The 27,523-nt window shown below is 34.2% G+C and overlaps 2 protein-coding genes across 10 annotated transcripts in view; both read right to left on the reverse strand.

Moving 5' to 3' along the window:
- Nucleotides 1–7,132, reverse strand: part of LOC127718575 (uncharacterized) — a 37,104-nt gene extending 29,972 nt beyond the window's left edge. Inside the window, exon 1 of the mRNA XM_052224644.1 lies at nucleotides 7,070–7,132. The gene's annotated coding sequence lies outside the window, so the exon portion shown is untranslated. The remainder of the gene's footprint in view (nucleotides 1–7,069) is intronic.
- LOC127718574 (serine/threonine-protein phosphatase 6 regulatory ankyrin repeat subunit C-like) overlaps nucleotides 1–27,523 on the reverse strand; it is a 184,171-nt gene that overhangs the window by 33,922 nt on the left and 122,726 nt on the right. For 5 of the 9 annotated variants that reach the window (XM_052224642.1, XM_052224635.1, XM_052224637.1 and 2 more), the window contains one exon: nucleotides 22,117–22,695. The exons of 1 other annotated variant lie outside the window; for it this stretch is intronic. In XM_052224642.1, the coding sequence (XP_052080602.1) occupies nucleotides 22,117–22,695 (579 nt within the window). Of the gene's footprint in view, nucleotides 1–22,116; nucleotides 22,696–23,484; nucleotides 24,985–27,523 lie in introns of all 9 variants that reach the window. 3 more of the 9 variants (XM_052224640.1, XM_052224641.1, XM_052224639.1) reach the window with 2 other exon arrangements.

Here is a 27,523-nt window from a genome sequence, read left to right on the forward strand (position 1 = left end):
TTATAAAAAAGAAGATGTGGTATGATTGCCAATTAGACAACTCTCCACAAGAGACCAAATGACACAGAAATTTACAGCTGAGCTATAGGTCACCGTACGGCCTTCAACAATGAGCAAAGCTATATAAGGTCCCGAAATCAAAAACGTAAAACAATTCAAACTTTTATTGGATATAAGAAGATTTGGTGTGAGTGCCAATGAGACAACTCTCCATTCAAGTCAAAATTTATAAAAGTAAACCAATATAGGTCAAAGTACGGTCTTTAACACAGAGCCTTGGCTCACACCGAACAGCAAGCTATAAAGGGCCTCAAAAATACTAGTGTAAAACCATTCAAACATGAAAACCAACAGTCTAATCTATATAAAAACATGCAACTGAACTAGTATACATATGTGTTTAGGGGCCAGCTAAAGGACGCCTCAGGGTGCGGGAGTTTCTCGCTGCATTGAAGACCTATTGGTGGCCTTCAGCTGTTGTCTGCTCTATGGTCGGGTTGTTGTCTCTTTGAAACATTCCCCATTTCCATTCTCAATTTTAAATTTTACAAAAAGCAAGGGACAGGGTGGACGTTACAAGATACTACTTATACAGTGGATAAAATGGACATCACTCACATATTGGATGTTCAAAACATTTATATGTTTGTTGGATCATGCTTTTTGTTTTGTGTTCAATAAAATTTAGAAATTTAAAATGCTCTGCATCTTTCCAATTGAATCAAAAGTGAGAGCTGAGAAAGTGCCTCCCAACACCCCATACATTCACTTCTGGAACAGCCCTTTATAGAAAAGTACATTATATAAGATAAGTAGCACTAGCTAGATCTCCCAGTTTTTACAGTGCTTGAATTTTCTGGTTAGTGACGCATAAGCACAAAGTGTTAACCATGCAATTGTGTTACTGAGCTAGCTAGCACACTGCATTGGGTTTCTAAGGGCATGAAGGGTTAGTAGGCACATGTGCTACATATAAAAGTGTATAAGAATTATAACAAAAAGCAAGAGAAAATACATTGGTAGTCAAAATCAGTAGATGCAAGTCGGCGCCCAAAATAATTTATTATAGTGACATCCTAAAGTGCCCTTGTTTCTATATTCTCATAGTTTTTATTGTCTATTGGAAAAAATTATCAAAAACAGTCCTAAATTTAAAAACCAAAGTTATAAGTAACATTATCAAGAAAAAGTTTACTGTACAGATTATTTTAAGCTGATTTTCCAATTAAAATAAAACTAAAGAAATGCTTTCGGTTTTTTATGGTTTCCTGTCGCGTTTAAAAAAAACCTTAATTTAACATTGAAAATAGATTTTATATATTAACATGAAGCAAGTAACACTAGTAATGGTGTTCATTTATGTCTTTTGAAATAAATTGTGCAAAATAAAGAAAATAAAGTTTTGTTTCCTGTTTGGTTTCCTGTCACGAAAACGGTGAATCAAAATGGATTAATTTTTCCTTGAAAAACCCACTTGTTCCATTAATACTATTCTCACACCAACTAAACCCACAGAATAAAAGTTAAAGTTTTAGAACTTAAAAAAAAGATACAAAAAGAAACCAAAGGCCGAATACCAAATTATTGCCCATATATTAACTACATGTATTTTCATTCATTAATATTGCTGAGGCATTAATAGTGTTTTTTTTTTAATCAAATTAATTGTTCTTTAGAAAACAAATTGCTTTGAAAATACAGGAAGTGAATTTATATAGATTGAAGAAAAAAACAATTGATGCTATTCCTAGTACAGTAAAAGAACAGAGTTCCAATGTCCCCCGCAATGCACATACTGTAAAAGCAGAAATTTGCGTGGAGGATTTAATTTCGTTTATTTCGTGGAAAGAATATATCCACGAAATTAAAACCCCCACGAAAATTTAATCTACATATAATATCACTTCCATTTACTGGAAACCACGAAATTAAATCCCCATGAAATCTTATAAAAAGACAAAACCACGAAATTTTAACCCCACAAAAATTAATGTTTCTACAGTATTTACATATTTTACCTATCCAAGGTACAAAGGCAATAACTAAATAAAACACATTTTTTTCTGTTCTTTAAAACAATTTATAAATATCTTAGAGAAATGAAGGCTTCAGAGCAAATGCAATACAATTTCCTTTATAACTAATTTTCCAAGGGGGTTAACTTGTTGAAAATATTTGATCAGCACTGATTTTCGAAAGTGTCAAAGACATAGCTGATATAAACCTATGATATAAGTTTCATAAAATTCTGACAAGAATTGTACACATGAGAGCACTAAAAATGCAATTTTCCATAAAATCAATATATCCAAGGGACATAACTCTTTTAAAAATAATTGATCTGAACTGATTTTTAAACTTTTCTGAGACATTGATGATATAAACCTGTAATATAAATTTCATAAAAATCTGGGAAGAATTGTACACATGAGAGTGCTAACAATGCAATTTTCCATATAATCAATATTTCCAAGGGGCATAACCATGATAACTCTTTAAAAATCAAAGCACTGTAAGCACTGTTGGCAGTTAACCAAAAACCAAGGCAAACGTAATTATGAAAACTGTGGCAGTGTTGTTTCAATTTTTTTTTAAGATTTGAAAGAACAAACATTAAACATTCGTATATTGTACATTTATGTTCATTAAATGAATTGATTATTAAGGCAAATTAATTAATATTTCATCAAGGTTTTCAAAAGCAACTCATATATCAATGTAAATGACCCCCATCTTCACCCCCAAGTGCATGATGTTACTCCATACCAAGTTTGGAATAAAATGACAGGTGATTATAAAACAGTTGGTCAAACATTCTCGGGCTTTACACTGCTTGAAAGGTTTATATGTTTTCCTTAAAATGAGCCATAAATGAAAATTATTATAGGCCCAGAAATGATTTAATAAATAATTAAAGTAAATTCAATTAACCTAGACTCATTTTTTGCATCAATAAATTTTATAATAGACAAGAAATAATTGTAACAGGATGCCGTTACGAAGTCTCCCAAACAAAGCCCCCATAATTCGTCATTCCCATGGTCTCCGGACATTGGGCAAAGTCCAGTTCATATTGGTTTGGTCTAGTAAAGTGATATGCATATGTGACACCTAGGAGATTGACCCTGTATGTCATACAAATCTTTTTGAAAGGATGAACAGGAATAAATATAGTTTAGGTGTGGGTATCTCGACTGTTTACAAGTTCTCAAACAGGAGGGGGTGGGGTGAACCCAGGGACTCTCCCTATATTTCATTTGATTTGTTATATTGTCCCATACATGAATACATATGGTTTAGGGGTGGGGATCTCGACTTTTTCCAAGTTCTCAAACAGGAGGGGGTGGGATGACCCCAGGGACTCCCCAAATATTTCATTTGATTTGTTATATTGTCCCATACATGAATATATATGGTTTAGGGGTGGGGATCTCGACTATTTCCAAGTTCTCAAACAGGAGGGGGTGGGGTGACCCCAGGGACTTTATTGTCCCATACAAGTATATATATTGTTTAGGGGTGGGGATCGCGACAGTTTACAAGATAAAAGTACATTTTCAAATTAAAAGGGGGGGGGTGGGATGACCCCCAGGGACTCACCCTATATTTTGGTTGATTTTTTTTATTGTCCTGTTCTCATTACTGAAGACTGCATGTGTCTACCACTTACTGTTTTCGCGAAATAGTCATTTGAAAATTTAAAAAAATAAAATCCCATAGGGTTCTATAGTAAACCCCTCCCTTCTTCAGGCCCCTCCAAATACCCCTAAATAGACCCCAATGCACAAACAAAAGAGTAATGGCTCCGCTAGAAATGTTAGTATAATATTTTATGAAACCCTAAGTAAATCTGACAAACGGTCAAAGTTGTCTTCTTAGAAGGTTTGAGTGGATTCGGTCCGACTTGTCTCGGGGACTAATTGTCCACATTACTTAAAACATCCCATCAACGTCGATTTCCGCATCTGTTTCTCGTTTCATTCATAAAATAACAACAACCTTATTTGGCAAGATAAGTTTGAAAAATTACCGCCCACTTATATAACTTTATTTCCTCTATCATAGAGATTGGTTGTACATGAACAATATTCCTGCGCATTTTGCCATTTGGGAAATATAAACGACTTGTAATTACCGATTTTCGGCGATGAAATATTTCATACAATTGTTCTTTGACATCGTAGCCAAAAGCACAGGGGATAATAAACTACGTACGGATTTCTATTGAGCACTACTTCCTATGTGCAACTTCAAAAGTTTTGGGTAATTCGACGATCATTTAAGGTTTTTCTGGTCATATTTTTTGTATTCCAGAAATAAAAGTATTAAAAAAATGTCCAATTAGTTATAAATAACATAATAGCCAGCTAGATAATAACAATGGCACGTATTTCAGCATTTATTGGGTAGAACACAAATCTAGGGTGCTCGCATAAGGCAGCTTAACTGCCTAATAATTGACAGGCACTGATTTTCGAACTTGTCAAAGACAAAGATGATATAAACCTATAATATAAATTTCATAAAAATCTGGCAAGAATTGTACACATTAGACATGTTCATGATGTTAGAGCACTCATCAGGCAATTTTCCATATAATTAATATTTCCAAGGGGCATAACCCTTTTAAAAATATTTGATCTGCACAGATTTTCGAATTCATCAAAGACATTGCTGATATAAACCTATGATACAAGTTTCATAAAATTCTGACAAGAATTGTACACACATGACACATGAGAGTGCTAATATTGCAATTTTCCATATAATCAATATTTCCAAGGGGCATAACTCTTTTAGAAATACTTGATCGGCACTGATTTTCGAACTGGTACAAGACATTGCTGAAATAAACATATGATATAAGTTTCATAAAAATCTGGCAAGAATTATACACATGAGAGCACTAACAAGACTTGATGGACAGACGGACAGACTCCCGGTATTTCTATGTCCCCCGCAACGCGTTCGTGGGGGACAATAACTATATATATATATATATATATATATAGAGATGTAATTTTTGTGAAAATTAAGTACCCAATTAGTGGAGCTGTACTTAAGTACTGACTTAAAAACAGTAGACTTTTATTCACCTTGTACATGTTGTATGAGAAATAAATATTGCAAGTAAATGTTTAACAAAACTTTTTCAAGTCAAGTGAAGATGTAATAAAATAAAAGAACAGAATTTTAATGTCTCCCCTGTTGCACATATTTTATATGTCCAAGGCAATAACTAATACAAATAAAATTTGCTAAATCGTTCTTTTAAACTTTGAAAAAAATATCAACATTTAGGGCCTAAATTATACATGTTTTAGGCATGAGATCACTAAAAATATTTTTTTTTACTTTCCATATTTTTCTATTTCCAAGGGGCAGGGTTCTCACTAAGATAAGTCCATGAGTCCATAAAAATTTGTCTGGACTCATCATTTTCAAAACTAGTGAGTCCAAAGATGCATCAAGATTCTAAAATGTTGTAATCAACTGAGCACAAATATTGTTATTTTATGACAAAAGTTTCATAAAAAAAAAAGTTCCAATGTCCCCCGCATTGCACATATTTATCTATCCAAGGTACAAGGGCAATAACTAAAAAAAGATTTTTTTGTTGTTCTGTAAGACTTTATTATTGTGAACCAAATGAAAGTTTTCCACAGGGTCATCTCCTCTTGGTCAAGGTTATATCTGATTTAAACGTTTGTCTGTTCTTTTGTCCCATTCAATAAATACAATAGCTATTGTTCTCTGTGTAGTTTATTCACTGGGACCTTTAAATTTCTTCTAAGAGAAATCTATCACTCATTGATTAGTTTACCTGAGTAAAATAAAATATCTTCTAAGTTGATGAAAATATTATACATGTATTATTACTCACAGAACTGCATGTGATGTTGTATTTTATAATGTTTGAATCAGTGTTTACATTGAACAGATTGAAAATATATTATTATTATTGAATAAATACAACATCACATGCAGTTCTGTGAGTAATAATACATGTATTTTCATCAACTTAGATCATTTTTTTCTATAGTCACTGATATGGAACTTGTCTATTGTCTGAATATGCTGAGACTTTGCCATGTATTTGCCACAACATTTTGATATACAGTAACACCTTTGATATAAATTTCATAACCATCTGGCAAGAATTGTACACTTGAGAACACTATTACTTACAATGCAATTTTATATAGAATTTACATTTCTAAGGGACATAACTCCTGATAAAATTATTGATCAGCACTGATTTGCAACACTTCTGAGACATTGCTAATATAATCCTACGATACAAATTTCAAAACAACCACCAGAACCACCCCCACACACCTGGATCCGCCACTGCACAGGGCCTTGAAATAGTCGTCAAACTGATTTGTACTGATAGTGACAGCACCTTTTCCTTTATATCAAATATGTTAAATATCAATGATTTATTACAAGTAGTTCCTATCAAACTAACTTAAGCAGAAAACTTAACAATTGTTTACACCACTGCCGCAGCCAATGTAGCAGCGGGAAAAGCAATCCCTCTGGGATGACATGTTGGTATGTTGGTACACAGATTCAAGTGACTGTGGTTGGCATTTAACTGGTTGGGAACAAACCATCTATAAAGGTATAAACACCATATAGAGGGTTTGTTCCCAACCTGTTAAAAGTAAAAGATCCATGTGAACTCGTACCTGAATTTTATTAACGAGTTAATAAAATTCAGGTACGAGTTGGGAAAGGTACGAGTTTATATAGATCCTAAAACACGGAAGTGTACAATTGACATAGTTTTCCTAATGTCATTTCTCTAAAACGGTTCAAGATAAAATAGAAATTGAAACCGATTTTTATAGCTAATGAATTGGTCTACAATTTTAAATAAATAATATTTGACGGAATGCAGTTTTACTAAAAAAAAAGTTGACCGGAAGCCTTGAAAGATCTTGATTGTTTCAATTTGGTTTTGCAACTTTACAATTTCGACTCGTATATAAAATAAGACCGCTGTCCCAAACTTCATTAAATGTGTTTATAAGGGCTCTTCATGACTTCATAATCAAGATACCTCAGATTATAGGCGTAGTAAACTGTCTTCTATGTTAGTCTACATCTGAGGAGATGCGCAAACTCCGACCTGTGAGGCTGGTGTCCATTACCGGTATCTGCTCCTGACTAGGAGAATACCCTAAGGCCTCTGAACTTCGGGAATAAATTAAACTCATCACAAATACCAGCAGTGGCAGATCCAGGGGGTCCGGGGTTGCCATCAATACTTTTGAATGGGGACATATGGTTGGACCTCCCCCCACACACACACTTTTATCTGGGGTTGGAAAAAATTTCGCACTCGAGTTTTTACATATATATATAGCTTTTTTCAGTAATTTAAAAATTTAATTCTTTTAAAATATGTGCATTTAGATTTAAATTCTAATTTGATCATGTTTTCTTTACAAGGACTGTATAGTTTTATTCCTTTAGTGTGCATCTAATTTGCAATGTTTATCAAGTTATAAAATTGAGAATGGAAATGGGGAATGTGTCAAAGAGACAACAACCCGACCGCATAGAGCAGACAACAGACGAAGGCCACCAATTGGGTCTTCAATGCAGCGATAAACTCCCGCACCCGGAGGCGTCCTTCAGCTGGCCCCTAAACAAATATGTATACTAGTTCAGTGATGATGAACGTCATACTAAACTCCAAATTATACACAAGAAACTTAAATTAAAAATGATACAAGACTAACAAAGGCCAGAGGCTCCTGACTTGGGACAGGCGCAACAAATGCGGCGGGGTTAAACATGTTTTTTGAGATCCCAACCCTCCCCCTATACCTCTAGCCAATGTAGAAAAAAAAAACGCACAACAGTACGCACAGTAAAACTCAGTTTAAGAGAAGTCCGAGTCCGATGTCAGAATAGGAAACAAAAGAAAATAAACAAAATGACATGCAATAATACATAAATAACAACAGACTACTAGCAGTTACTGACATGTATTTTTAACTAATTAATACAAATTAAAAAGTATATTTGCCATTGTCTTCTGAGTGAGTGAGTGAGTGAGTGAGTGAGTGGCGGATCCAGAACTTTTCATAAGGAGGGGGGGGGGGGGGGGGGGAGGGCTGACTGACCTAAGGGGGACCCGCTCCAGTCATGCTTCAGTGATTCCCTATATATATCATCTCTTGACCAAAATAGCAAACTTCTTTTGTTTAAGCATATAAAAACTGAATATAAACAAGAATTTTATTTGATGTACCCAAATCTTGATACAAGAAAACTTAAATGCAAATTTAGAATAAGTGATCATTCCCTCGCTATTGAAACTGGAAGATATAAAAATATTCCACGCCCTCAAAGACTTTTTAATAAGTGCAAAGTTCTGGATGATGAATCCCATTTTTTTTAATATGTAAAATAGATGATGATTTAAGACATGTCTTTTTTAATGATTTAAAAACTCAATACAAAGATTTTTCTGATAATAAAATGAAATATATACTAAATCCAACCACTAGTCAGCAAGTGAAATCTTTAGGCTCCTTTATTAAACAGTCTATGGAACTGAGGGCAGGGGGCACTTGAGGTCATTTGTTGTGTTTAATGTTTTAGTTTATTTTTATTTTTTATGTAAATTTTAATGTCATCATTATATTGTTCTTATTACATGTAATTGTCATGCCTTTGGCCCTCTTATGGGTGTAATTTGTGCTTCAATAAAGTATATAATCAACCAAATTTTTCCCTAAAAAGGGGGGCGGGGCAGCCCCCCCTCCCCCCCCCCCCCCCCTGGATCCGCCTATGGTCTTCAATGAACTCACAAAATCCGCAAATTACCGATAATTTCCGTGTATACTTCACGTTTAATTCCCGCCGTATGTTCCGATGACATTTAATTATATATATACTTTATTGCAAAAAGTGAAATCCTGCATGACGGGTTAAAATGCAAACATAATATACACAAGTGACAATTAAGAAACATACAATACATAAAAAAAGTGTTACATGTAAAGAAGTCAAGTTAATATTAATAATATATATATAAGTATATAGATAATTGACCAATATGGACCTTATTTTCGCAATTCCATTGATTGCTTTATATAGCCTACAACACTAGACAAAATATCTTTATTGGGATCTAAAATAGTTTTAAGTTTAGAGTTTGAGTCAAGCTGGTCAAAATTAGGATAATGGGTTTTAATTGCATTTATAAGGGGATTTCTAATATTACCGTTGATTTGGCAAAGAAGGAAAAAGTGTTCCTCATCATCTAAAATTTTACAAACTTTACACACTCTGTGTTCTCCGAGCTTTGAATTTTTTTATATCGACCTATTTCAATTTCCAAGTTATGGTCACTTACACGGAATTTTGTTAAAAGTTGACGACTATTAACACTGTTTAGATTGTGCAAGTAGTCTTCCAGTTTACCATGTTTACTATAAAGGTAAATTTTTGAACTGTTATCGATATTTGAAAGTTTTTCAAGAGTGATTTTATCATACTTTTCTTTAACAATATGTTTAAAAGTTTTTTTAAGTGAAATTTTTATATGTTTATTTAAAAGGTTTATCAAAATCAACACATTCTTCTTCATCAATATTAAATTCTTTAAAAATGTGCTTGGCAAAAGTGTACCAAAGATATATTCCATCTTCAGACATAGACTTATTTACTTTGGAAGCTTCTTTAACAAGAGGGTTTATTTCATGACAGTTAATTCTACAAAAATATAATAAAACTTGAGTTTTTATAAAGGAGTCAAGTGGAAACCGTCCTAACTCAGACTTAGCAGCTATATTACATGAGGTTTTTTTAATTCCAAGAACAGTTTTACAAAATTTATGATGCACTTTCTCAAAGCTGAATCTATCTGTCAAGGATAAAATATCACAGTTAGTTCCATGCATTTTGGCTCTGTTTATGGCTAAAAATTGAGTAATAATCTTCCATAAACCAAATTTCGCTATTATACAAAATTATGGGTTTAATTAGTGAATCAAATAATTTGCATGATAAATCGACAGGGACATGATGAAAATTAGACATATATTTTTTTAGTGAAAATAACGCTTTAAGCGCTTTCTTGGATAGTTCATGTGTGGATCTCTTAAGTCTTCCTTTATTATCAATAATGTTCCCAAGAAAATTATACTCTTTAACTTCAGTTAACTGATTTTGTTTATGAAAAAACATTGACTCGAAAGGATTTCTAGAATGAAAAATTAATTTTAGTAATATTTTTCCAGTTTATTCAAAGCAGATTGTAAACCGTTTTGTGATTCTGATAATATTAAAAGATGATCAGCAAAACCAAGACTTCTTATTGATGTTTCGTCTAAGGACACAGGAGCACACGTCCTATCAAAAATTGAATGGAGATCATTAATAAAGCAATTAAACAATGTGGGGCTCAAACCGTCCCCTTGTTTGACCCCTTTATTTATTTTTAAAAAGTCAGATTGTTTATTATCTATTTTAACTGAAGATTCACAACACTTATATATATATCTTTAATTACTTCAAATATTTTCTTTCCAACATCATCCTTCTTTTATTTGTATAAGAGACCAGCATGCCAAACAGTGTCAAATACACGACGCAAATCAACAAAGCAAGAGTAAAGTTTACTCTTCTTTTTTGTCAAATATTTTATTATCAAAGTTTTTAGAATAAAAATACTATCTGCTGTCCTATGATTATTTCTAAATCCAAATTGATGAACTGAAAATTTTTCTTCGTAGTAAGTTACCACTCTAGAACTAATAACAGCACTAAAAAGTTTAGCAATATGATTTTGAAGAGAAAGTCCCCTAAAGTTATTAATATCTAGCTTGTCTCCAGCTTTATGAATAAGTTTGGTAAAGAATTTTCTCCAATTTGATGGATATTTACCAGAATCAAGAATTAAATTAAAAAGCTTAGTTATAGCTTTATAAGTAACAGCACCACTGTATTTAATAATTTCATTAGAAATTTGATCTGGACCAGAGCTTTTCCCAGTTTTTAATTTTTGTATACATCTATTTACTTCATTGATAGTAAAAGGTTTATCAGTTACCTCATTGAATAACGGTTCATTTGTTTCTTTTAATATATCGGTTTCAATTTTAGCTTTAAGTTCTTTATCATAGTTTCCGGTCTCTCCTTTATGCTTGAAATGATCAATAATTTCTGGGAAACCAGCTTGAAGCTCAATTCTATTATTAGTGGTCTCATATTTTAATGATTTAGTAATTTCCAATATTGTTTAGGGTCTGTATCTCTAAGGGCTGAAAGCTTACTAAAATTTCCTTTTTAAATTGATTTTTCTTTCTTTTTATTAATATTTTACATAGTTTACAGTGACCAAGAGAATTATTTCTTAAATTGAGGTTATAAGGATTTATTCGTAATAATTTGGCTAGATTTGATACAGTTTTCTTTACATCAGCTAATTCTCTATCTTCCCATGGCTTTTTCTTTTTTTTATTTCTTATTAATAATTTTACATGAGCGCATGAGCTAAATATTTTATTTAGTTGAAGTTCTGCTCTCTCAACCCCAGAACAATTTATTTCGAATGGTGTATTTTCATAACCAAGAATTTCATCTCTGGTGCTACTTTCTTCTAAAACAGTATATAATTTTTCCTTAGAAATAGTCTCCCATTTAAATGCCATATCTATCTTACTATATTTTCTATCTATATTCATAGTTTGCATGGATATATTACATTTTAAAAAGACAACAATTTGAGCATGATCAGATAAATATGAAGGGTATAAGATTTGAAAAAAAAACTAACAGAGTTAATAAGGTCCACACTGGTCAAGGCATAGTCAACAATACTACACCCACTGGGTTTAAAACACGTCATATTTCCCAGCATATCACCAATAAAACGACCGTTCAATACTCTTAACTGGGAGGCAATACAGAGATCAATCAACTGCTGGCCTTGCGAATTAAAAACTTTATCTAAAGAATTTCTATCTATATTAAAATCTTGAACATAATCCTCTGGAAGTATATCTTGAAAAGAACTATGCATTTTTTTTCATCTGCAATAAAATCATCATGATTTGCAATTCGAGCATTCAAATCCCCAATTACCAGAACACTACCTTTATCAGACACTTGGGTAATTTCTGTCTCCAATTTTAAGAAATCGTCATCATAGTGGGGAGAATTTACTTGGGGGATGTAAGTGGCACATACAAATAAATCTTTATCAAGGCCAAAAAAGTTCTGGTCTAATCCATAAACAGTTTTTTGATGAAGTTAAATCTTTTAATTCAATTATCCCTTTATGGATTTGGGATTTATAAAGAATAATAATTCCACCACTAAACCGTCAAGAGCGTCTATTCTTTTTTTTCTACATTTTTGAAGAAATGTTTAAAGTATCATCAACACCTTTCCAAGTATCTATGAGAATATTAATATCATACTTCAGACAAGACATGAATTGATCATCTCTGTACTTATCTCCCAAGCCATTTACATTCAAAGATCCTATGGATAAGTTATTAATATTTATATAAATTAATGGTGCAAATTCACATAAGTAGCATGATTTGGTTCTAAGAAAGATAACTCTAAATTTACTGCTTTTCCTATCTAAAGCTAACAATTCCAGATCATAAAAACAAAAGAAAACAATAAACTTCAAGTTTTAAATTGCCTGAATTATGGGATTATGAAAATGAGTCATTATAAAACCGGATGCGGGTACGCGTAGCCTACGAATGCCAATTTGGCTACTCGTCCCCGCATGCGGGGTCGCGCAAACCGCAGTGCCTCAGTTTTAAAAATGACTGGGTATCCGACCCTGACCAGGATTATAATGTTGTGCGTCAGACGAGGGGGGGGGGGGGGGTACTTCCTTTATACAAGATGATAGGACATACCGCTGGAATAGGTCACATTTTCCAGCTTGAAAATATGTGGATAGGTGAAGACAGCTAGTCGAAAGATATGATAACATGGATAAGCCATTACTTGTTAATATATGAAAAGCCCGTAATTTTTTCACAGCTGAATAATTTAGTCTCGCCGTAAGTAAACATTATATAAGATCCGAGCAAAGGTGATATTTTCTCAATCTCAATTATGCCGGTGTCCTATAGCCATTTTCCCCACATGCTAATTTTTCCGGGAGGAAGAATATTTCGGTACTGACATGATTTATAACATACTATCTAAAATTGCCTGTTTATAAATTTTGAAATTATACAGAAACTAAGGTTTCAACTCCCTCAGGCAAAGTTGGCCTTTAGATGGATTTGGCTATTTTTTTTTAATCCTATTTGGTTTATAGCTCTTCAACGTTTTCGGTCCTTATACATCCTTGGCTTTCAAATATTTGGCTTTGAGCGTTCCTGATGAAGGTAAATCCAGAAAAGCGCTTCGAACGCATGAAATTTATAACGTGTTGTTTTCAATTTTTTTTGACTGACTGGTGGACACGAAGATCTGTTTGTTTTGTTCACACATTGTTGTCAATATACTAGTAACTAGTTTTTTCCGACTGTCATACCAGTGAGAGGTTTAGCTTGCTATAAAACCAGGATTTATCCATCATTTTCTACATAAGGAAATAACTATACCAAGTCAGGAATATGACAGTTGTTTTCCATTCGTCTGATGTGTTTGTATGACGTTAATTTTCACTGAACTAGTACACATTTTTATTAAAGGGGCCAGCTGAGGACCACCTCCGGGTGCGGGATTTTCTCGCTGCGTTGAAGACCCGTTGGTGGCCTTCGGCTGTTATCTGCTCTTTGGCCGGGTTTTTGACTCTTTGACATATTCCCCATTTCCATTCTCTATGTTATTGAGCTTTTGATTTCGCCAGTTGACAAGGAACTTTCCGTTATGAATTACTTTGGAGTTCGGTATTTTTGATATCTTACTCTTTATAAAGATAAGAAGGTGTGGTATGATTGCCAATGAGACAACTCTCCACAAGACACCAAATAACACAGAAATTAACAACTATGGGTCACCAAACGGCCTTCAACATGCTTTGCATGCTTTTTGCATGCTTTTTGCATGCTTTTTTAATGCTACTATTGTTATTGTTGTTGCATTTTTTTGCTCCCTGTGAAACACGCGAGTTGGCTGCGGTAAAATACAAACCGGGCGGGTCTGTGATAATCTAGAAGACATCAGACTTTGCATCTGTTGCATGCTTTGTTGATGCAACGTTTGTTTTTGTTGATGCTTTTGTTACTTCCTCTGGAACACACGAGTGGGCTACGGTAATCTAGAAACTAAGATGGGCTGCGGTAATCTAGAAAACGATACGATGAGCACCGGAGTATGATCGTTGCTGGGTATTGTGGTCCTGTTGCCAAGTTTTTGAAGGGCTGTAGATTGTATATAGTTGGTATCACTGGTGGTCCTTGTTGATGGTACACAGACTAAGTATTGGTGCACGATAATGAGATGGTTGTTTTGTACAGCTAGCTGACTTTTGGTAGGTTTGTTGCCCGTAGGTAGGATTGTTGACCTTGCCTAAGCAGGTTTAACATTTGTTGGGTGACAGTTGATTGATTTGTTGAATTGGTTGTCGATTTGGAATGTATGCTTTGTTGAGTTGGCCGCTGACTTGATGCACTATGTATGATCTGCTGAGTTGGCTTGTTGAAAATTTGTTAAGTTTCTTAATATGTTGCCATGGTGCACTTTGTATGGTTTGTTGAGAAGGCCCGTTGACGGTTTGCCAAGTTCATCTGTTGAAGTTTTGTTAAGTTGGCCGTTCACTTGGTTTACTATGTCTGGTTTGTTGAATTGGCAGGTTGAAGGTTTGTTGGGGTGGTATTTGATCAGTTTGTTAGATTGGTTGTCGACTTGGTGTGTGCACTGTTTTTTTAGTTTGTTGTCGGTTTGACTTGTATGTTGAGTAAGTAGTGAACAATGCGGGCTGTTGACAGGGTATTGACTTTGTCTGTTGAAGTTTAGCTGAGTTGTAGCGTGACTTGGTTGAGGACTTTATTGACAAATGCATGTTGAAATGCTGTTGTTCCTCAGCGTTTTTTAAGCAGATCTTGTATGACTGAATAATATTATTGTCGAACCTTGGTTATTACATTTTTTTGTAGTTCTGATCCACCTCACTCACGTTTTCACTGGCTAAGTGCTGAACATTATGCGACCGGTTGTCGTCATGAAACCGTAAGACCTGATCTTGACCCTGGTTGTCTGGTTCTCAAACGGTGACAAATTGTGAAGAGAAACAATTTCTGGCTGTATAAAGTTGTTGACTGTGAAGGGACCCGTCCCTATAGGACCTATGCTCCTTTGAATTCATACGTTTGCAGTGTCTGAAAAAAAAACCCACAGATTGAAGTTGGATATGTCATATATTCCCATTCCCTGGACTCGTTCAATGCACATATAAGTTGAACGAAGTTGGTATATTTACTTCTGTATGTCAGCCAACATTTTGTGCAAACGAACAATTTCCTGCTTGGCTTCCCCAGGAGTGTAGGATATTGACGCAAATTGATGTTCAGGTGCACCTAACTCCTCTTCGTATTCTGTTTAAATGTGTTTCAGGCCCAACGTCCCACTTTATTGGGATGTCAGACACTGGCACCAGCAATGCAATTCACCTTCCTGTGGCATATGTGGGATATCATGGTGCATTATATCATCACGTGTTTAAAAGCTTACGTTTCACACGGGGAGAAATCAAATAAGTCTAGAGAATCCTGGGACATCAAAATTATACGGGAATGTCCAGTAATCATGGTAATGGCGGACAAATAGCGAAAAGGTGTATGCTAACCCCAATGTAAGCGAATTACTTCAGAAATAATAAAGAAACTGTTATTTCATTGTATTTTTAGACAAAGAACAGCAAGAAAAGTTTTTTGTTCAAGCACATGTAGCAATGTCATGTAAGGATATCACTAACAGGAATCCTAAAAAAATACTGAATAGCATGACAAACAACATCAACAATTATCGACTGCTACAAAAAACCAGATGCACAAACACGGACAAATAAAACCCGCATGTTGTATTCATCAACTTAAATGCTGTGTATTATGCCGGAAGGTCAATATCAGTATGTCGACGGTTTTCTGTATCTGAAGAAAGAGAGGACAGTTCAGTATTGCAAGTGTTACTCAAAGCGGAAGTTGAACAAAAATCGATGACTTATCAGTAATATTTGTTACATACTGCTAAAGTACTTCTATCAGTAGACTCTTCGTTCGTTCCAAAGCACCAAGTAGATCTGGCCCAAGTCGTTCCGGCCCCATTATAAAATAATGATAATTTCAAAAAAAGTCTGAGAGTTATGTAAAGCATTTGATTCAGGGTAATTTGCACATGAAGAAGTTGTTTTAGTTTCGCTGATATTTATTTATTAGGAACTGATTAGTACTGATGAACAATGACAATAGGCATTAGTAGCTAATTTTGTTATGAAAAGGATTCGGCAAATAAACCAATATTTCTCAATTTGAATAGTTTTAATAACTTTTAAAGAAAAAAAGTATGTGTGCATTAACCCAATTGTTCTTATACCGGTTGAAAAGATTATTAAACTAGAGGCTCTCAAGAGCCTGTGTCGCTCACCTGATTCTACTTTGGTTTTGGAAATCATGTAAAAATAGATTAAAATCATAACAGATACCCTAATAATGAGTGAGGCCAAATTTGGTTTAATATTGGTCCTGTAATTTAATAAAAAATCCTGGTGGCCATCTTGAACAGTAAATCGGCAACAAAGTAGCAACACTTCATCAGCACCTCATAAGAAACATTTATGCCATGTTTTGGTTTCATTCCATTCAGTGCACCTCTAGAAGAAGCATTTGTATGTATTTCCCATAGGGTCTTATGTTAAAGGAAGTCCGCCATTGGCGGCCATCATGGATGAAGGATCAGCTTCAAAGTAACAAAACTTAGTCAGAACCTCATAAGGAACATTCTTGCCATGTTTGGTTTCAATCCATTCAGTATGTGGTTCTCTAAAAGAAGACATTTGTATGTATTGTCCATAGGGTCCTTTGTTAAACATTGTCCCCATCTGGCGGCCATCATGGATGAAGGATCAGCTTCAAAGTAACAACACTTGGTTAGCACCTCAAAAGAAATATGCATGCCATGTTTGGTTTCATTCCATTCAATGGTTCTCTTAAAGAAAACATTTGTATGTATTTCTCATAGGGTCCTATGTTAAACTAAGTCCTCCGCTGGCGGCCATCTTAGATTATGGATCGGCTTCACAGTAACAACACTTGGTCAGCACCTCATAAGGAACATTCATGCCATGTTTGGTTCCATTGCATTCAGTGGTTCTCTAAAAGAAGACATTTGTATGTATTTCCCATAGGCTCCTATGTTAAACTAAGTCTCCCGCTGGCGGCCATCTTGGATGATGGATCAGCTTCAAAGTAACAACACTTGGTCAGCACCTCATAAGGAACATTCATGCCACGTTTGGTTTCATTCCATTCAGTGGTTCTCTAAAAGAAGACGTTTGTATGTATTTCCAATAGGGTCCCATGTTAAACTAAGTCCCCCGCTGGCGGCCGTCTTGGATTATGGATCGGCTTCAAAATACCAACACTCGGTCAGTACCTCATAAGGAACATTCATGCCATGCTTGGTTTCATTTCATTCAGTGGTTCTCTAAAAGAAGACATTTGTATGTATTTCTCATAGGGTCCCATGTTAAACTAAGTCCCCTGCAGGCGGCCATCTTGGATTATGGATCGGCTTCAAAGTAACAACACTCGGTCAGCACCTCATAAGAAACATTCATGCCATGTTTGGTTTCATTCCATTCAGTGGTTCTCTAAAAGAAGACATTTGTATGTATTTCCCATAGGGTCCAATGATAAACTAAGTCCCCTGCTGGCGGCCATCTTGGATTATGGATCGGCTTCATAGTAACAACACTTGGTCAGCACCTCATAAGAAACATTCATGCCATGTTTGGTTTCATTCCATTCAGTGGTTCTCTAAAAGCAGACATTTGTATGTATTTCCCATAGGGTCCCATGTTAAACTAAGTCCCCCGATGGCGGCCATCTTGGATTATGGATCGGCTTCAAAGTAATAACACTCGGTCAGCACCTCATAAGGAACATTCATACCATGTTTGGTTTCATTCCATTCAGTGGTTCTCTAAAAGAAGACATTTGTATGTATTTCCCATAGGGTCCTATGTTAAACTAAGTCCCCCACTGGCGGCCATCTTGGATGATGGATCCGCTACAAAGTTACAACACTTGGTCAGCATCTCATAAGGTTCATTCATGCCATGTTTGGTTTCATTCCATTCAGTGGTTCTCTAGAAAAAGTTCAAAATGTAAAAAGTTAACGCCGACGACGGACGCCAAGTGATGAGAAAAGCTCACTTGGCCCTTCGGGCCATGTGAGCTAAAAAGAGGCAAAAGATACCAAAGGGACATTCAAACTCATAAGTCTAAAATAAACTGACAAGGCTATGGCTTAAAAAGAAAAAGACCAACAGACAAACAATAGTACACAAAACCCAACATAGAAAACTAAAGACTCAGCAAAACAAACCCACCAAAACTGGGGTAGATCTCAATTGCTTCGGAAAGGCAAGCAGATTCTGCTCCACGTGTGGCACCCGTTGTGTTGCTCATGTAAGTACAAACCCGGTAATAAGTCTAATTCGGTAGGTCACATTCGGGGAAAAAGGGACGGATTGTAGATATTAAGATAGAAGCCATATGAAAAATTGCTGATAAATGTTGACTAATGATTGAACTAACTTCTGTAATATATGTTTTTATTATAAATATGTATACCCAATATTCTTGATATATAACATTATAACTTCTTATAAAATCGTAATCAACATAAATGTTATATACTGCATAATGACCCCTAATCATAAATAGTCAGAAAATGATTTCAATATATTTTAAATTTAAAAAATAATATTCTTCGATCTGAAATATGAATATAAATATTTTACATTAAAAAATAATTTATTTCGATATGAAAACTAAATATAAATATTTTTCATTAAAATGTTATTTATTCCAATATGAAATCTAAATATAAATATCTAAATTATTAAAAACAATAATATTCGAATAAATGTCTCCTCTAAAGAAAATTATATATTTGAATATGCATCAAAGACACAATTTTTTATTGTCCACTTTTGCTATAATTAATAAAAATTCATTTACATTTGAGAACTATGTCAAATACATATAACTTTGATCCTTTGTCAAATTTTTATTTAAATGACGCACGATCGACTTTTAAAAAGAGCCAAATTAACTTGAACCAGACCGAGTTGGGGCTAAATCGACATGAAAGCAATTTTCCACATACTTAATTATTCACAAGGGGCATAACTCTTTTAAAAATAATTAATAGGCATAGATTTTAGAACTTTTCCGAAACATTGCTGATTTTAACCTACGATATACGTTTCATACAAATCTGGCAAGAATTGTACACATCAGAGCGCTAACAATGACATTTTCCATAAAATTAATATTTCCAAAGGCATAACGCTTTTAAAAAAAGTTGAAAAGCACTGATTTTCAAACTTGTACAAGACAGTGCCGATATAAACCTATGATATAAGTGTAATGAAAACCTGACAAATATTCAATGTCCCCTGCAAAATGTCGCTCGGGGGGGGGGGGACGAAAAAAAAAAAATGCAACTCAGTTTACAATATTTTCTGTCTATTTTTAGCTGCTGGTCGCTGACCTTTAACACGGGTTATTCACCTTTTCTCTTTGTTTCATTGTTGAACTTTTCAATTGTAAACCAATGAAGGAATTTTTTATTATCTTAAAGATATTCTGAAATAATAGTCACCTTCAAGATTGACCTAATTAGCCCAAAATCAATAGGCTTCCTTTCCTACCATACATATTTATCAGTAAGTTTTTCGATCAGAGAAGCAGCAAAAGTATAATTTGTCTTTGGTCAACTGAGGTTAAGCGCTTAATTCTTTCTAAAACATGTAGTCAGAATTAAAAGATATCTTTACTTTTTACAATAATACTGCATACACATTTACAAAAATAGCACATAATATTTACAACAATAGCACATAATATTTACAACAATAGCACATACCTGTTTTCAACAATAGCACACACATATTCACAAGAATAGCACATACATATTTACATCAAGAGCATATATATATTTACAACAATAGCACATACATATTTACAACAATAGTATATATATATAGATATATTACATGTATACATATTGCAACAGAAAGACATCCCTATAAAATAGCATATCGTTTTGTAATGGTAAAAGCATATATTATATAAACTGTTATCACAGAGATATGTCTGGCCTTTTTGTAATTTTGATAATGCAAATGTTGAAATTAAAATAGCAATACTTTAACATTTAAGTTATGCAAATATTCAAAGTCGATGAACAAGGTACATGGCTAAACAATCTCCATGGAATGAGATGTGCCAATGCTAATACAACTGCATACCAAATACCATTGACTTATTATAAGTCGTTCCCTTTAAACAAACCTAAACACAAACATTAAAAGTTTCAAAGTCAATGAACCATGATCAGGGGCGGGGCTATATAATCTCAATGCAAAACGATACTTGCAAATGCCAATAAATTTGCATACCAAATATCATTGACTTAACATTAGCAGTTCATCTTAAACTGATCTAATCACAAACTAATACATGTAAACTAAGCAAAAGCTTCAAAGTCAATAGACCATGACTGAGGGGGCGGGGCAAAATATTCTCCATGGAAATGAGATGTGCTAATGCTTATACAACTGAACACCAATTAACATTGGCCTACCACTAATGGTTCCCCTTGAACTGACCTAATCACAAACTAATACATGTTAACTTAGCAAAATTTTCAAATAAAATTGAGAATGGAAATGGGGAATGTGTCAAAGAGACAACAACCCGACCATAGAACAGACAACAGCAGAAGGTCACCAACAGGTCTTCAATGCAGCGATAAAGTCTATAGACCATGACTAAGGGGGCGGAGCCAAATAATCTCCATGGAAATGAGATATGCCAATGCTTATACAACTGCATACCAAATATCATTGACCTACCACTAGTGGTTCCCCATAAATTGACCTTAATTATCACAAACTAATACATGTAAACTATGAAAAGTTTCAAAGTCAATAGACCTTGACTGAGGGGGCAGGGCCAAATAATCTCCATGGTAATAAGATGTGCATATGCTAATTCAACTGCATACCAAATATCATTGACCTACCACTAGTGGTTCACCATGAACTAGACCTAATCACAAACTAATACATTGTTGACGCTGTCACCGACGCCGGAAACAGCATACCTATGTCTCGCTGTTTGACTCCGTCAAGGTGAGACAAAAACTGCATCATAGCTTTATCTAATAAGAGTAAATCAGTAAATAGTAGAATATTGCTTAAATCTTAGTATCAGATTATTTCACATTTAAAAACAGTATCATATCGCTTTACAATGTCAGAATACATCTTAACAACAGTAGCATATAACTTTATAATGTCAAAATACCATATATAAAACTATTTTCATCCTAAAGTTGATATACCATTAAAACATGGACATATCACAAGAATGTGCATTGAGATCTCTGTTTTCAAAATGTTAATAGTGTGTTTTATTGCAGGAACAGCAAATATTTGTCTTCACCTAGAGTGTTTCAATTCAAAAGAACTGCCATATCTGTTGTTATAGATCATGGTAAAATATTTAGCAATTCAAGCCCCCATGAATTATTACTTAATTCCAACAGAAACACAGTCCTGTAAATATACATTGCTTTGTGATTATCAGATGTTTTTGTATCACACATATATAAATAGATCTTTATAAACTAATTACATACTGGACTTTTCCTTTATCAAAGCGACTATACCATTATACTTTTTTTTCTTGGCCATCTTTACGGGTGACATACCATTAGAGTCACGAATATTATAGTCTGCTCCTCTGTCTAATAACATCTTTACTATTTCTGTATGACCATGTTCACAAGATACTTTTACAGGTGACTGCCCCCAGCTGTCACATTTATCACAGTCTGCTCCTCTGTCTAATAATATCTTTACTACTTCTGTATGACCATGTTTACAAGCCTTCATTAAAAGTGACTCATGAAACCAGTTAAATGTATTACAGTCTGCTCCTCTGTCTAATAAAATCTTTACTATTTCCATATGACCATGTTCACAAGCCACCTCCAAGCTGTAACATTCATTACAGTCCGCCTCTCTGTCTAATAACATTTTTACTATTTCTGTATGGCCATGTTCACAAGCCATCACTACAGGTGACTTATCTTTTTCATCACATTCATTACAGTCTGCACCTCTGTCTAATAACATATCTACCATTTCTTTTTGACCATGTTTACAAGCCTTCATTACAAGTGACTCACCATCCCAGTCACATTTATTATAGTCTGCTCCTCTGTCTAATAACATCTTTACTATTTCTGTATGACCATGTTCACAAGCCATGTCTATAGGTGACTGCCCCCAGGTGTCACATTTATCACTGTCCACTCCTCTATCTAACAACATCTTTACTATTTCTGTATGACCTTGTTCACAAGCTTTCATTACAGGTGATTGACCCTTCTTGTCACATTTATTACAGTCTGCTCCTCTGTCTAACAACATCTTTACTATTTCTGTATGACCTTGTTCAAAAGCTTTCATTACTGGTGACTGACCCTTCTTGTCACATTTATTACAGTCTGCTCCTCTGTCTAGCAACATCTTTATTATTTCTGTATGACCTTGTTTACAAGCTTTCATTACAGGTGACTGACCACTCTTGTTACATTTATTATAATCTGCTCCTCTGTCTAACAACATTGTTAATATTTCTGTCCGACCATTTTCACACGCCATCGTTAAAGTTGATTGTCCCAAGCTGTCACATGTATTACAGTCTGCTCCTCTGTCTAACAACATCTTTACTATATCTGTATGACCTTGTTCACAAGCTTTCATTACAGGTGACTTACCCCTCACGTCACATTTATTACAGTCTTCTCCTCTGTCTAACAACACCTTTGTTATTTCTATATGACCTTCTTCACAAGCTTTCATTAACGTTGACTGTTCCTGGCTATAACAATTATCACAATGTCCTCTGTCTAATGACATCTTTCCTTTTTCTGTTAGACCATGTTCATAAGCCTTCATTTCAGTTGGCTGACCATTTTCATCACATTTATAACAGTCTGATCCTCTGTCTAACAACATCTCTACTATTTCCGTATGACTCTGTTCACACGCCCTCATTACAGGTGACTTCTCATATTCATCACATTTGTTACAGTCAACTCCTCTGTCTAACAAAATCTTTACTATTTCCGTATGACCTTGTTCACAAGCTTTCATTACAGGTGACTGACCCCTCCAGTCACATTTATTACAATCTACTCCTCTGTCTAACAAAATCTTTACTATTTCTGTATGACCTTGTTCACAAGCTTTCATTACAGGTGACTGACCCCTCCAGTCACATTTATTACAGTCTACTCCTCTGTCTAATAGCATTTTAACCACTTCTTTATGACCTTGTTCACACCCAATCATGATGGGTGACTGGCCATTATGGGAACACCTGTTTACATCAACACCATGATTACAACACCACTCTATCAAAGATATATCTCCTATATAACAATAATGTAATAAAGCAGTATCATAGGTATCATCCTCAACTTCAACCCTCACATAAAAAGGTTGATTATATGGTTTATCAAAGATATTTGCCAGCTGTCTCTGGTGAGATACATTCAGGGTTTTCAGATAGGAGAGAAGTTTCTGTCTGAACTGAGGTATCTTCATATTGATGTTATCAAATACATCTTCTACTTTTCCCTTTGACCAGTCATCAATCATTCTCTGTATGTACAGGTGATGATACTTTAGTGGTATAATAGTAATAAACTTGTCCATGTCCTCCTTTCTTTCTAATAAAAATCGTTCCTTGATCAAACCAATGTCTGCGTTCTTTATCAAGCAAGGGATTATTTTGCATCCAAAGTAGTAAGCTAAAAAGTCAAATATTTTATCATGTATAGTCCTGTAAACGTTTCGTTCTTTTTTTATGAATGTATTTGTAAGTGAGTTTAGTTCATTTTGTAAAACAAGTCTAGATGTTCCTCTATCTAATTGACATGACTCACACGTGTTCTCGATGATAGTTTTGGCTACTTCATTCACTTCTCCTGTCAAGATTTCTTCATTCAACTCGTTGTTAAACATGACACATAAAGCCAAAGCACAGTATTTAGTGTGATACCCTTTCTTCAGTAGCTTGTCAATCTCTACTTCATAAACTGAAAATGGATTCTGGAAAAAATCTGAAACATTAAGTTTAGGACTATCATGGTACAATTGACATAAAAGTGGAAAACAGTCATATAAATTATAATAGTCAACAATCTCAGAGGCTTTTGCTTTGAGATACAACCTAGCTATTGAATGCTTTTCGGTTGTTGACAAACAAATGCTTTCTGATAACATGTTACATACACATGACTTGAAAACTGATAAAGAATCAAACTGTTCATCTTGGTACACTTGTAACTGACAAGCTGTGAGTATTTTTGTATGTTTTTGATCAAGAATCTGCTTTATATCCTCCATAACTGGTTCCCAACTTTTAATGTCACTCTTGTCAACTGAAAAGTTTACACATAAATCATCAATAACAAACAATGTTTTCTGATTTGGATTGTTAAACCTAACAATGTCACTTGGCTCTGTCACAAGAAGAACATCGTACCCCTCTTCTGCCAATTGTAGAGCTGTATGTCGAAGAGTGGATGTTTTTCCCACACCAAAACTAGCAGTAATAGCAACACAACTGTTTTCCTGTATACATTTGAATACATGCTGGGCAGCTCTTGTGTTTATGAACATCTCTTCATCATGGTCCTTCCAGGCTTTAAGTGTATTGTTAATTCTAACTGAAATAAAAAAAAATTGAGGAATATTTCATCATAACTGACAAAGAAATGTCCAGATACAATAGATAGTCATTGCATTACATAATTGGTCTCTATAGTACAGATTTGATATAGTATTGAGGAACTACAGTTTGGTGTAAATTATGCCCTTTGGCCCCTTAAATATATAATACTGTGAAAGCACTTTTATTCGTGGGTATCAATTTTCGTGGTTTGAGCAAAAGTTACATGTTCGTGTGTTCTTAAATTCGTGGATTTTAGTTTTCTGAAAAACAAAATTGAGTGCAGAATTTGAAGCCCTCAGAAACGAAGATTCTAGAAACTTTTAATGATTTCGGAAATAAGCTGATTCATCAATGCTTACAAATTGTCTAAAATTGCAGGACATTGCAAAATAAACATTTGACTTGGATGGAGAGTTGTCTCATTGGCACTCATACCACATCTTCTTATATCTATTGTAATTGTTGCAAACATGTAATCAGAAGTGATGACACTAATTAACCCGAGATCGAAAGATCAACAGATTAGCGATCATCAAAGGTGTAAATTGGGCAACAAATATGTCAACTAAAAAAAACAGTTTCTTAAAATGTGCTACAAATGTACTTTGAATTGTAGAATTAATTCTTATGAAATAAATAGCAAACTGAATATGAAATTATTATTATTTTTTTCAATTATGATCACTTCAAAAGATTGAATCAGTAAAATCCTGTCTGAAGTTGTATATACATATGTTTAAAGTACATTGTGCGCTTACTGATATTCGATGAATTCTCTTAATTATATGGCAGTATCCATGTATATATATATATATTAGAGGGGAGAACAAAAATTTGCTTCCGCAAATTTGCAGATTTAACATTGTTGTGCTGATATTTAGAGTAATTATGTATATATATATATATAGAATTCTATAAAAAGGACCAACCAGCAAATTTACTATGTACCGGATCGTCTAGAATAGACGATACTGTGCAGATAAGGAAAAAAATTATATAAGTCTAGAGATTTGCACAACGATACTAATATAAGATGGTATTATACGAAGATGTTGTTAATAAATCGTGTTGACAAATATTTCGGCTTAACAAATAGCCTTCTTCAGTGTCAATTATTTTAACAATACTGATTATATGTATAAAAATAGCTCAATAATACAGGTAAGTTTTGGTCTATTGATTTAATCCAAAATCCTGAACATCATAATATAAAACAAAACTCAATACTCAAATATACGTGACTGTGTATATTTACATCCCAAAATGAGTGAAAAATAAAACTTAGTATTTTTCATTGATGCCGTTTGGATGATGTACATTTAGTTCCTTTATCCAAAAGCTTTCCCGAACCTGTCGCTGGGCATCACTCAAGTGAATGTTCTGTTCAATCACTAGGATCTTCATGCGGTTAAAGTCATCAAGTGTGTGACCAGACTGTCTGAAATGCTGAGAAACTGGGAGAAGTGGCTTCTTAGAGATATCACTCCTATGGCCATTGAGGCGTTTGTGGAAAGGCTGCTTTATATATATATATAAAGTCTCTGATTGATTGTATAATAAAAACTATAACACAATTTTCCATACGTTTCGGCCATTTTGGCCTTCTTCATTGGAATAAATTACAACATCGAAACAACAATTACATCGCTTGGATACATTACGTTATAATTACTACTATGACGTTCATTTGCCCCGTTTTTTCTCTATAAATATTTTCACTATGGTTCATACATTGTGTTGAGTCCATCAGGCTCTAAAGTTTTTAATTTTTTTTATCCAAAAGGCTTCTTTAGTTCTTCTGTAAATTTCTGTTCCAAATATTCTTTCTATTGCGGTGACTTTTAAATTTTTCATCGAATGATTATGTTGAATGAAGTGGTTTGCTACTGGATCGTCTGTTTTGTGTGTTCTAATTTTTGAAAAGTTTAAAAGCATCCGTTGATATAGTGTATCACCTGTTTGTCCTACATATATAAGTTTTTCGCATTTAGTACAGTAAATTGCATATACTACGCCCATGGATTTACAGTTTATTTGTCCCTGAATGGTATATTCTTTTCCGGTGTTATCACAAAATACCTTGGTCTCATTAATGTGTGAGCATAATGCACAATTTTTTCCGCATGGTCCACAGCCATTAGTTTGTTTATAAAATAATAAATTGTGCTTCTTGTGCTGGTTACCATGTTTCAGTTAAATCGATTTATGACAAAAATTGGTACCCCACGAATAAAAATACTTTCACAGTATTATAAAGTTATTAAATAAAACTATTCATATATTACATATATATAAACAAACAAATTGATAACAACTGTCATATTCCTGACTTGGTACAGGCATTTTCTTATGTAGAAAATGGTGGATTAATAGTCCGTTTCTATGTATGTTGGTGTTTGTTTTTGCAGCAGTTCAGTGTTTATGTTGTTCCCTTGTTTTCCTCTTATAGTTGATGTGTTTCCCTCGGTTTTGGTTTATGACCCGGATTTGTTTCAGTTAAATCGATATATGCATAAATCTATTTATCTGAAACA

The sequence above is a fragment of the Mytilus californianus genome, unplaced genomic scaffold, assembly GCF_021869535.1.
Source record: "Mytilus californianus isolate M0D057914Y unplaced genomic scaffold, xbMytCali1.0.p SCAF_10, whole genome shotgun sequence".
NCBI classification, from domain to species: domain Eukaryota; kingdom Metazoa; phylum Mollusca; class Bivalvia; order Mytilida; family Mytilidae; genus Mytilus; species Mytilus californianus.